At 43.2% G+C, this 12,825-nt stretch overlaps 1 protein-coding gene across 1 annotated transcript in view; it reads left to right on the forward strand.

Moving 5' to 3' along the window:
* The window catches only part of GLDC (glycine decarboxylase), a 106,209-nt gene extending 96,239 nt beyond the window's left edge, over window positions 1-9,970 (forward strand). Inside the window, exons 22-25 of the mRNA XM_021063878.1 lie at window positions 2,870-2,965; window positions 6,618-6,790; window positions 8,718-8,798; window positions 9,270-9,970. Of these exons, the coding sequence (XP_020919537.1) occupies window positions 2,870-2,965; window positions 6,618-6,790; window positions 8,718-8,798; window positions 9,270-9,413 (494 nt within the window). The 3' untranslated portion in view covers window positions 9,414-9,970. The remainder of the gene's footprint in view (window positions 1-2,869; window positions 2,966-6,617; window positions 6,791-8,717; window positions 8,799-9,269) is intronic.

Raw genomic sequence — 12,825 nt, forward strand, 5'->3', positions numbered from 1 at the left:
GTTCCTGGGTTTCTTTCCTTTTTTAATTTTTTTTATTTTTTTGCTTTTGAGGGCCACACCCGAGGCATATGGAGTCCTAGGCTAGGGGTCCAATTGGAGCTACAGCTGCCGGCCTACGTCACAGCCACAGCAACACTGGATCTGAGCCACATCTGCGACCTACACCACAGCTCACGGCAATGCTGGATCCTTAACCCACTGAGCAAGGCCAGCGACTGAACCTGAAACCTCATGGTTCCTAGTCAGATTCGTTTCTGCTGCACCATGACAGGAACTCCTTTTTTTTTTTTTTTTTTAATTTGTTTTAGGGCTGCACCTGTGGCATATGGAGGTTCCCAGGCCAGGGTTCCAACTGGAGCTGGAGCTGCTGGCCTACACCACAGCCACAGCAATTCCAGATCTGAGCCATGTCTGTGATCTACACCACAGCTCACGGTAACACTGGATCCTCAACCTGATGAGTGAGGCCAGGGATCGAACCTGCATCCTCATGGATGCTGGTCAGATTTGTTTCTGCTGAGCCACGATGGGAACTCTGGTCCCTGGGTTTCAGATGGGAAGCTTGACTGAGTGTTGATTGCCCACTTTATAGAGTAATTAGCTAGTGAATTCCATTTATTTCTAGGCAGTCACCCTGAGGATGTGGGATAAATAAGGTACGGTCCAGTCTCCGCTCTCAAGAAGGCTTTTGGGAAGGCTTATCTTTCTGTAGCAGTTTCCCATGTCATCTTTAGCCTTGTAAGATAATTAACATATGAGGGGTTGGCAGGGGGTATGTTCCAAGCTTAGAGCCAAGTCACTTTTATTTTGCTTTTCTACCCTGCCCCCACCTTCCTCTTCTTTCCTTACTCTTTTGACTAGGTGTCTTTTCAGACTCAGCTCTAGTCATGGTTAGGCCCAGAGGAAACACCTACTCCCTGAAAATTAAAACTTGCGCTTATCAGTTTATACAGTTTCTAGCCATAGAAGATTTGTATATCTTTTCTCCTTAAAAACTGCAAATGAAGATGAACATCTTGGGATCTGGCTTCAACAGCAACGAAGTTTAAATTTCACCCTTTTTTGGGCTCAAGCAGAAAGAGAGAGATACTGAAATCTCACTGGAGTTTCCATGTGAATGTATTAGAATATGGATTTAGAAAATAACATCTGAACCTCATTTTGAAAATGGAGCTCTTCCCAACCACTTGGCTGTGGTGGATGCCTCTGCAGATGAAGTCTTGGTATTAGCAGCGCCAGGCTGAGCTTGGCTTGGCAGGCCCTTTCAGCTATTACTGAACCTATGCTCAGAACACTGTGCTCTCCTCCCGCCAGCAAGAGACTCCTCCCCAACGTGCATCCCTCTCCTCCAGCCTCCTGCCTGCTGAGTGTTCTTCAGAGCACTGAGCTCCTCCCTTAGCCACCTTCTTTGCATCATTGTCACAGTGCTGGAATAGCTCTCAAGGGTTCAGAAAAGAAAAGTCAAAGCTTGAGGCTGGGCTCCACAAATGAGGTAACAAAGTAGGGTAATTAGGATTCCTAAAACCAACAGTGAATGAGGATTTAAATAATCTTGTGGTTTCCCTCCTGTACATTTCAACTGGTCAGTTCTTACTGGCTGCACCTGTGGCCATGTGGAAATTCTTGGGCCAGGGATCGAACCAGTGTCACAGCAGTGACAATACAAGATCCTTAACCCGTTAGACCACCAGGGAACTCCCTGGTCAGTTCTTTTAGGCACTTCTTTTTCTCTGTCTCTGAATATACCTTTCCACTTTTGAAACACACTCCTTACAAACTGCATATACTAGTTAGAAAGTGTTTTTTAAATATGCAGTGACAGTATATTCAATACCTCAGACTCTCAATACTTTTCAAATAAAGCCAATCCTTTCATATGTATACCTGACACAAGAAGCAGAGAAGTTCACAGACTGTATCTTCATAGGCTGATAATGACTATAGCTTTTCTTCTTAGGCATGAGGAGTTATGTCTGCTCTAAGGATCTGCAAGTGGATTTATTGTTTGCTGAGAGTCAGGATAGCGGGTCAGTAAGGAAGAGTATATTATTGTTTCATGAGTAGATTCTTTCCTTGAAGGAAATGAACCAATTTTGTGGGACGTGGAATTTGAGAAGCTCCCAGGAATGCTGTCAGTTTAAGAAAATGCTGACTTACTCACTGGTTAATCCTTGATGCTGGATGGGTGGTCAACAGCTCATGCAGGGCAGATGGTGGCCTGAACCTAAAGAGGAAACTGGTTTATAATCAAGAACAAGGCGAACTGCCCCCACAAGACCGTGACCTCATTAGTTCCCTGCCACTTATGCTGTGCTGTTTGACAATCATTATTTCTGATTCTTGGTCTGAAGACTGGAACCAAAACCTCAAAAGCCCCTTTGAAGAATCACATAAAATCAGTGACTTATGGATATAGGTTTACTATATATTTACACAGACGTAGACGCCATTATTTGATGTTGGGAACAAAGTTGTTGAAAAGAATGTCAAGGACTTTTAGCTCTAGAAATATTTTGTATAAAAGGATCAGGCCTGTGATGACATGTTTAATGGTTGCAAGTAGATTTTAGGTCCTTTGAGTAGAAATGGTCTCATCTCCACGGAGCTTAGCAAGTGTTCCAGCACTGGTCCCACCTCCCACTGGCCTCCTCGCTGTTGGGTGTGTTGTGCACTGAGGATTGGACATGTTGGCCTAACATGTTAAAAACTTTTATATGTAGTAAGAACAGACAAAATCTTTGTTGTCAATTATAAACTTACAAAGTGCCCACGGCTTCTTAGTCCTCAAGGATATGCTGATTTTGCTCACTTTCTTGGGTAAAACAACAAACTGATGTTTATCTTGAGCTGAAACAATTTTCCTCAACAGGTTATGTGGCTCATGAGTTTATTTTGGATACAAGACCCTTCAAAAAGTCTGCAAATATTGAGGCTGTGGATGTGGCCAAGAGGCTCCAGGATTATGGTGAGTGGTCTCATGAGAGTGACTTCTTGGAGGGGAACTTGGGCTTTTGACCTTCATACTGGCTGTGGAGCACAGACTGAGTGTGCAAGTATCTCAGTAAACTCACCCACAGGCTAAACAGGGAGCCCAGGGCTGTGGATAAACATTTTCACTATGAATGCACTGGTACTGGCTTTTGAATGATATTTTATCATCTTGAACCTATCAGCAGCTAGGTAAAGTCTTCATAGTTAACAAAGTTAAAAATCTACCCCAAATTCCACCTGTCCTACTTCCAGTAAACAGAGAGGTTCATGAAGAGGTGAACTGGTGTGATGATAAAGGAACTGGAGCAAGCAACCTGCAGCAGTGTTAAAAAGATGAGCACTTGAATTTTATAACCACCTCAGTCATGGCCTAGCTGTTTCTAGAGATGAAGCAATAGGTACACTTTGTTTTCATAGACATGTTGCAGTTTTCGCTGAAGGATTTTGAAAGACATAGGCCTTTTGTCTGTGTATTGTTAGTGGATGTTCATTCTGCAGTATCTTTATTAAAATACATTTTCTTAGTGGCACTATTAATAACATCAAAGACCCTGCAATCGTCAGGAAGGCTAAGTTGGGGAGAACTTTGCCTTTTGATGAATGTGGAGTCCTATCTGAATTTTAAGATGATCTGAATGACTTCTTTTAATAAGTAATGTGAAAGCTTCAATAATTTAATAGTTTTACTACTGTATCATAACGGGAGTCCCAAGTGTGTGACTCATTTCTCCCTTGAATGAATTATCTTATTATGCAGAGTTACACTGATAATAAATGGGAAAACCTGAGACAGTTTTCAATAATGAAATTAGCATTTACCTTCTCTGAATCTCCTCTGGCTGCTCCTATGACCTGACTTGACCTCCCAGCTAATGGCTGAGTAATGGCCGATTGAGGATAAGGCTTCATTTCTGGGATGTACCCACATCTGACTGCAGCAGCATTTGCAGGGAGGCAGGCATGCAGTGGATGGAGGGAGGTGGTAATTTAAGTTACCACCCAGTATTTCCGAGTACTGTTCTATCTCCAGCCATGATATGCTGATACTTGAGAGGGTAATTGCTACACTTGCCTCAAGCCCAGAACTGCCCAGGTGATTGGCACATGGAAGACACTCAGGACATATGTGCTTAATAAGTGAGAGAATGCATGAATGGCTAAGTAAAAAAACAATGAAAATGACAACACAGATTCTGGTTCTTAATCAAACCTACTGATCAGAATTCCTGGGTAAGGCCTACTAATCTATATTTAGAACACTTCATAGATGGGTCTTATCAGGTGAGTGTGCTGTACAGCAGAGGTTTCCAAACTTAACTAATGATCAGATCACCTCATTCTGATATAAGACTCATTCCTTGGGTTTCCTGAATCAGGGTCAAAATTTCAGGAATCTGTGTTTCCAAGACAACTCAGATGGCTCCAGATATGAGAACCACTATAGCAGAAAATACTGGACTGAATTTGCTCACATGTGGTGTTGAGGTTGGACTTAGTGGGTAATGAGATCAGCTTGTTGCTAAAAAAAAAAATAAATAAATAAACCTTCTTTGATTTGGGTGACATAGTTGTATGCATTTGTCAGAACTCATTAAATGGTACACTTAAGATGTGTGCATTTCACTATAAGTAAACTTTATTACAAAAACATGTGAACAGATATCAATTTCAGATACTGAATTCTAGCTAATGATATGCATGCTGAAGTGTTTAAAGGGGAAATGTACTGATAGCTGCAATATGCTTGGAAATGCACCAAAAATAAAATGGATGTGTGAGATATGTGACATGAAGAGATGGTTAGATGCGTGGTGAAGCAAACAGAGCATCAGTGTAGAATCTAAGTAGAAGGTGTATGAGTGTTGACTCTGACAATCCTTTCAACTTATTGGCAGGTTTGAAAATGTTATAATAAAATGTTGACAAGACAGTCTTTTTTTTTTTATTTCAGTTATTGTATTTTGCATCTTTTCTTGTTTGTTTTATTTTTTTTGTCTTTTTTTGTTGTTGTTGTTGTTGCTATTTCTTGGGCCGCTCCCGCGGCATATGGAGGTTCCCAGGCTAGGGGTTGAATCGGAGCTGTAGCCACCGGCCTACGCCAGAGCCACAGCAACGCGGGATCCGAGCCGCGTCTGCAACCTACACCACAGCTCACGGCAACACCGGATCGTTAACCCACTGAGCAAGGGCAGGGACCGAACCTGCAACCTCATGGTTCCTAGTCGGATTCGTTAACCACTGCGCCACGACGGGAACTCCACAAGACAGTCTTTTAAAGCATGCAGGCATGACTCTAAAGCACCCCCATGTAATGATGTACCCTAGAATCTGGGAACCACTGCCCTCCAGGGCAAACTTAGTTGACTGGAATATCAACCTGGGAGCTGTTCTTCATCTTTTGAAGGTCACAAGAAAAAGTGTAAGAATTGGGAAAAAGTCGTTTTTGGCTTTTGTCCAGGAAATCTTTCTCTTGACCATTTGCCTTGTTGATTCATCTTAACACATGAAAACTTTTGGAAACAGAAACACCTTCAGCCTATATTTAGTGTAAAGAGAGGCTTTTCTACATACTGGGGAAGTCTCAGTTTCCTCATCTATAAAACAGGGACAATACCACTCACTCCAGGATCCTGCATGCTTGTTACCTCGTTATTTAACTTTTGGTAGGCTATTTTTTAATTTCTCGTATTTGTAAGATACATGAACATATAAAAAGATTCAAAAACACAAAGGGAAATAAAAATCCTAGTCTAATTTTCTGGTAACAACCCTGTTACAATTTTAGTATTTATTCTTCAAAGCAGCATTTATTCTTTATTCCCTCAAAATATGCATAGATGTAAGAAGCATACACATATGTATATAAACATACACATACTCTGTCATTTAAAAAATAAAAATGAGGAGGTCTCACTGTGGTGCAGTGGAAACAAATCCAAATAGTATCCATGAGGATGCGGGTTCAATCTCTGGCCTTGTTCAGTGGGTTAGGGATCTGGAGTTGCTGTGAGCTGTGGTGTAGGTCACAGATGAGGCTCGAATCTGATGTTGCTGTGGCTGTGGCATAGGCTGGCAGCTGTAGCTCTGATATGACCCCTAGCCTAGGAACCTCCATATGCCTTGGGTGCAGCCCTAAAAAGCAAAAATAACAAAAAAAAAATTTAAAAAGACAATTTGATTATGTAGCTTGCCTTTTTCACTTAATATTTTTGAATATTTACCCAGTTTAACAAATATAAATTCAAATACTTTGAACGGTTGCGTACTTGTTGTATGGATACTCAGTACAGTTGGCTTAACTGAGAAGTTGCCTGGTGGCTCAGTGGGTTAAGGACCCAGAGTTGTCACTGCTGCAGTTTGGGTCACTGCTGTGGCATGGGTTTGATCCCTGGCCTGGGAACTTCCACATGCTTGGGTGGGGCCAAAAAAATTGGCTTCACTGATCCCCTCTTGTTGGATATTAGGTTATTCCCTAAGCTTTTCTTCTATAAAAAGTGCTGAGATGAATCCCTAGATATATCTAATAGCAAATTTATCAGATGTTTTGCTTGAGATAAGTTATAGTCTCTTCTTCCAAATTGGGGAGGTCAAAATTAATGACAGAAGATCCCTCATCTCCTTTGTAGGATTTCATGCCCCTACCATGTCCTGGCCAGTGGCAGGCACTCTTATGATCGAGCCCACTGAATCAGAAGACAAGGCAGAGCTGGATCGATTTTGTGATGCCATGATCAGCATTCGGCAGGAAATCAGCGACATTGAGGAGGGCCGCATTGACCCCAGGGTCAATCCACTGAAGGTACTTTATCTAAAATGTCTCAGAGGGAGTTCCCATTGTGGCTTAGTGGATTAAGAACACGACATAGTCGGAGTTCTTGTCGTGGCACAGTGGTTAACGAATCCGACTAGGAACCATGAGGTTGCAGGTTCGATCCCTGGCCTTGCTCAGTGGGTTAAGGATCCAGTGTCACAGACTAGGCTCAGATCCTGTGTTGCTGTGGCTCTGGCGTAGGCTGGCAGCTACAGCTCCGATTAGACCCCTAGCCTGGGAACCTCCACATGCTGCAAGTGCAGCCCTAGAAAAGGCAAAAAGACAAACAAACAAACAAAAAAACCCCATGACATAGTCTCCATGATGATGTGGGTTTGCTCCCTGGCCTCATTTAGTGAGTTAAGGATCTGGCATTGCCACAAGCTGTAGGGTAGGTTGGAGATGCAGCTTGGATACGGTGTTGCTGTGGTAAGGCTGTAGGTCTGCAGTTGCAGCTCTGATTCAACACCGTGGCCTGCAAACTCCCATATGATACAGGTGTAGACGTAACAAGGAAAATAAAGTGTCCCAGAGAGTAGAAAGCAGTGTCTGGACAGCGTGTTGGCAACCTGAGCTCCTATCAGATGATACTGTTGCCTAGAATAAGACCATTCTTCTGGAATGATGATCCATTCATTATGTGGAAGTTTAAATCTTCTTGAATCAACATAGCGGTGTTGTGAGTTTCCACTATGGCACAGTTGATTAAGGAGTTGGTGTTGCTGCAACTGTGGCACAGGTCACAGCTGTGGTTCAGATTTGATCCTTGGCCTGGGAACTTCCATATGCCTTAGGTGCAGCCAAAACTAACAAAAAGAAAAAAAAAGAGAAAAAAAAAAAGAAAAAAAAACCCGCATAGCAACGGTCACTCAAGTATAATGCCAAATTTCTTATATGTTTTTATGGTTTAGTGGGTGTGGGAGCTATTCACCCCACAAGCACCCAACTGGCTGCTGAAGGAGGGAGCAGAGGCTGGAGGACTTTATTTAATTGGAGAAGACTTAACATTTGGTGTCTCTGTTTGATGCACTCTACTGAGATTATTTACCTTACAAACTCCAGATAAAGACAAATTCTTGTATTGGAGTAGTTAGCTCTTAGAACAATCAAGATTGGTACTTGGCTTGAATGTTTTACAATGTTTATGGTCTACATTGCAGGAGAATTTGTTAGTCATTACCTTGCTTCTTCCAAAACATGTTCCTTTTATATCTGGTCAGAGCCCTAAGTTCTGCATTAGGTCCAGACTTTAGTAAGCTGGGGGATCATGAATTGAGAATATCTTGAAGACTGTGGTTGTTATGCTATGGCTCCAAGCCAGGCAGCAAGTCTGAGATGTTTGGGGAGACTCAGACAGACTCCAAAGCTGCTTAGCTGAAGGTGGAGCACTGGGGCCAATGGCTGGCAGAAGGCCAGTCCTGTGCACAGTGTGAGTTTGACAGGGTGGTAGAGGAATATAATATGATTTGCTTGCATTATTATTTATCCTCTGGAGTCTGCTCATTCTTGCAGGACTTCGGCTATTTTTTAAAGAGGCAGTAGACATCTAAAGAACATAACACTGAGCTATAAAAGCAAGTGGAGGATGTCACAGGATGACATAAGGCTTAAAAGTATACCAGACTATGCTGTATGCAGTTTATTAATATATGCAGTAATAGTATAAAAACATGGTGAGAATGGCAACACCAAATTCAAGGTCCTGGTTATCACTGGGGAGAATAAACAGACAGTTGGAGAGGTGATATGCTGGCAGCTCTAATGCTATCTGTAATGCTTTTTACTTTAAAAATTTTCTTCCCCCTAAAACAGCCCTCTGTTCGTGGGCTTCCATCAGAAGCCCTCCAGTCGATGTGATGTAGGGAAGAAGGCAGAGTTCTGCTCTGACCCCTCCCCCATCCATGTCTCTTCTCAGATGTCTCCACACTCCTTGACCTGTGTCACATCCTCCCACTGGGATCGGCCGTACTCCAGAGAGGTGGCAGCATTCCCACTTGTAAGTTCTCCTCTGAAGGTGGATGTGCCAGCTGGTCCAGGTTCACCTGTGTGGGAGGGACCATCGCCTGCTCACTATAGCAACCACATGTAGGGCAGACACCTTCACAGAACAGGAACTGATATTCACAGAGCTGAGGTTGGAGTTGGGTGCCAGGCACAGTCCTGGGAACCCTCAGGGCGCACAGTCCAGGAAGACCAGATGGGAGTCCCTATCAAGTGGGTTGATGTTTTCCACCGTTGTTCGCCAGGGAGATGGCCCTAAATGCAATGTTTCTTTCCTTGGCTTCTTACATGAAGGTGCTCTGCAGTCTGTTTGGCCAAGTGGGGACAAGGGATATGAAGGGACAGTCATGAAGGAGGTTGGAGTTTAGAATGGTTGTTGGGCTAATGGTATCTCAGGCCGTGGGGCTATTACTGCAGTCTCCTCTCAAGAATATTCCAGAACATTCCCATCTTTTGTCCCTTGCAGCCATTCGTGAAACCAGAGAACAAATTCTGGCCAACCATTGCCCGGATTGATGACATCTATGGAGATCAGCACCTGGTTTGTACCTGCCCCCCCATGGATGTGTATGAGTCCCCGTTTTCTGAACAGAAGAGGGCCTCTTCTTAGTCTTGTCGCCTAAGTTCAAGTGACTGATTTGATGCGCATTTGAGTGATAAATATTTCATCTTTCATCATAAACTAAAGTAGGGGTTTTATATACTGTGTATATTTTTGTAAGTTCTGTGGAGGTTAATGTAAATACAACTAGCATAGTAAGTGGAAGCTCATCATTGGGAGATTGATTTGATTTGCTTTGGTGCTTCTGCTTTCACATGCATCAGTTGATGTTCAAGTTGCCTTGATTGGGACCATTTAGTTTTTTGCATAGAAATTCTGGGGTGTGCTAGTAACTTTAACTTCAATGTAGCAAATTTGCAGGTGTAATAGAGGCTATACTGGAGGGAAGATAGACATTTTTATTCCAAAAAGTCCTTGTGGACTATGCCATCTGTGGGAAATCCCAGGGCAAATGTTTACATTTTGTATACACTGAAGAAATCTTTTTCCTCCTACTAATTTACCTAATTTGTAACAGCATTTCTAAGTGTTTTCCTTTTTCCATGTTTGTAGTTTTTTTTTACATCTGCAATAAGTAACATTCTAATAAAAGCATTGAAGTGCCTTCTTGGTCATTTTTTCAGTGTTAACTCCCACATACTCTAGGTTTAGAGGGGTTTGAAGGGTTACCAGAATACCCAACCCTGTAGTATTGTTACATTATCAGTTTTGTCTTTGGCTAAAGAAATATTTTCTATGCCTCTGTTAACAGCAAATTTCACTTTGGTCCTTTTTCTTAGTTGTGTTTGGCTGTGAATAACTGAAAACAAACCACAGAATTTTAATCAGGGTAATAAGGCAAGGGCTCATTAGTGCCCCTTCAGTCTTCCTGCTCTGCCTCCTTTGCACAGAGTATTCATTCTCATGGTCTTAAAATGGCTGCTGCGTACCCAGGCATTACATACACATGCTAGGTAGGAAAATGGAAGAAAAACAAAAGGCAGATTCCATCCTAGTCAGCTGCTTTTGAAATGCTTTTCCATGGTCTGTTGGTCAAAATAGGCTACCACATTGCCACATAGTCACTGCACATCTGGAGAGACTGCCCTTCCTGAGCTGGAAACCAAGCTCTCAATACAGTTCACCATCAGGGCATGGAGCAGCCCCTTCTGAGAAAGGACAAGCATGTGAAAACAAACCATCAGAGTGAGCAGCAATTCTTCTTTCTTATCAGACTCGAAAGTTTTAGCCGTGAGGTGCCAAAGTTGTTTCCATAGTTGGTCATCTATTGCTTACCCTGGAGCATGTCAGGGGCAAAAGCAGGTGATTTAAGAGACTCGAAGTCAATTGTCTTCATGGTTGAGTCGCTCATGTGTTCACTGGATGTTTGTGCATCTCTCCCACCTTGAGGTCTTTGCACATGTGGCATCCTCTACTTAGAGGATTTCCCACCACCCATGCTTTGCGGACTCCTGTGTGTACTTTACATTTCAGCATCTCCTTGAGAAGGTCTTCTGCACATTTCCATGAAATGGGCTGTTACTTTCTAGCTTAGCACATATATTGTTGTCCTATTAGCATAGTTATTACTCTGTTGACTTAGTTTCTATCTGCCTCACTAGACTAAGTTTCCTGAGAGCAGGGACTGTATTGTCACTGGACTGCCAGAGTGGAGCTAGGGTCGTCTATATAGTATGTGTTCAACAAACAAATATACATTGAATGGATCAGGGAATGAACTTGGATCTCAAAGAGGGATACTGCCAGGGAAACCAGTATTTCCAGTGCCTACTGTGAGAGTTCTGTTAAAACCAAGTACAAAATGCCAGGCTGTGAAGAGAGGGCCTCTGGACAAGCTTTACGTAGTATGCCCTCTCCACCTTCCTCATGATGACAGATAAAATTTACCATTTTAAATTATTCAGTTCAGTGGCATTAAGTACCTACACAGCGTTATAGAGAATGTACCTCTTGAGCAGTTTTGAAGATGAGGAGTCTGACCACATCCTGTGAACTGGGCATCCCCTCAGCCTCCCAGCCCTGGGATAGGCCACAAGCCACTCTTGGAATAACCCTCGCCTCAGAGCTGTGTGTGACGGAGGCCAAGGGCCCCAGCTCAGCCTAAAAACCCCACAAAACCTTGAGATAAATATAGGGACTGTGTTTTCCAGTAACAAAACTGGTGCCTTTTTTCTTTTTATAGCCGTATCTGTGGCATATGGAAGTTCTATGGGGTCAAATCAGAGCTGGAGCTGCAGCTCCAATCCAATGAGATGCTAGCACATGGGACTGAGCCACATCTGCAACTTATGCCACAGCTTACAGCAAGGCCAGATCCTTAACCCACTGATCAAGGCCAGGGATAAAACCTGCATCCTAACAGACACTATGTTTGGGGTCTTAACTTGCTGAGCCACAATGAAAACTCCCCAAACTGGTGCATCTCATCCAAATAAAGGATGCAAGAAGCATCTGGAACAGGCAGTTTGGAAATTGAGATATTAGCACCTTCAGAGGCTTACAGGGCTCTAGGATCAGACATCTGCCAGGTCAGGGATGTTACTTAGGGCAGAAGTTTTCAAACCTCAGTGTGCTGCCATCACCAGAAGGGCTTATAGACAATAGAATGCTGAGCCCTGGCCCATTTCTGATTGTTTGTCTAGGGCAGGGCCAGTGAATTTACATTTCTAACACATCCCAGGTATGTTGCCTCTCAGCTTTCTTCACACTTCAGAGAAATTTCCAGAATTCTAATAAGCTTTTAAGGGATGGGTTTTTCGAGGCAGGCAGGGGTGGTGAAGAGCTAGACTTAGTCAATTTTGCATTTTCCATGATAATCTTACCATTCTGGAAGGAAAAATCCCTCTATGGCTAGAGCAGATGCCACTGTGTTTTGGCCTCGTCTGGTCTGGTAGGCTTTCTCCTGCCATTTTGGAGACCAAATCAGCTTTATTAACAAAGTCAAGTTAACAGGGCTTCCTCAGTGCTAGTGGAGTGACATGGATGTTTCTATCACACCCTCTGTGAAGAGTGGTGGAGGGAGACCAGGAGGTGAGAGTGTTCCATCAGCTGAGGGCATTCCATGGAGAAGAATCCGGGAAGCAGGAGTTGGGGCCCAGCACAGAGCATATGACTCTTGTGCTAGCATCTCATTGGACTGGAGCTGCAGCTCCTGAGGTATTGCAGGATAAGCAACTAGAATACTTGCTCTGTGGTCAGACTCCCTGGGGGCATATCCCAGCTCCCCTATATCCTATCTCAGTCTCTATCTGGAAAATGATGTATTACTACTACTCCTAGGTGAGAGAATTCAGTGTATTGTTCAGAACAGTGCCTGGCACAAAGTAACTGCTCATGTTAACTCTTGTTATTATCCTCCTCTTCACTTAGGATCTAATGTTCTACACTGTACACCCTACACTTCTGCCCCAGCATAGGAGCCCCAACTCCGATCTGACCTACCTTACATTCAGATCCATTT

Source organism: Sus scrofa, chromosome 1 (genome assembly GCF_000003025.6).
Source record: "Sus scrofa isolate TJ Tabasco breed Duroc chromosome 1, Sscrofa11.1, whole genome shotgun sequence".
NCBI classification, from domain to species: Eukaryota; Metazoa; Chordata; class Mammalia; order Artiodactyla; family Suidae; genus Sus; species Sus scrofa.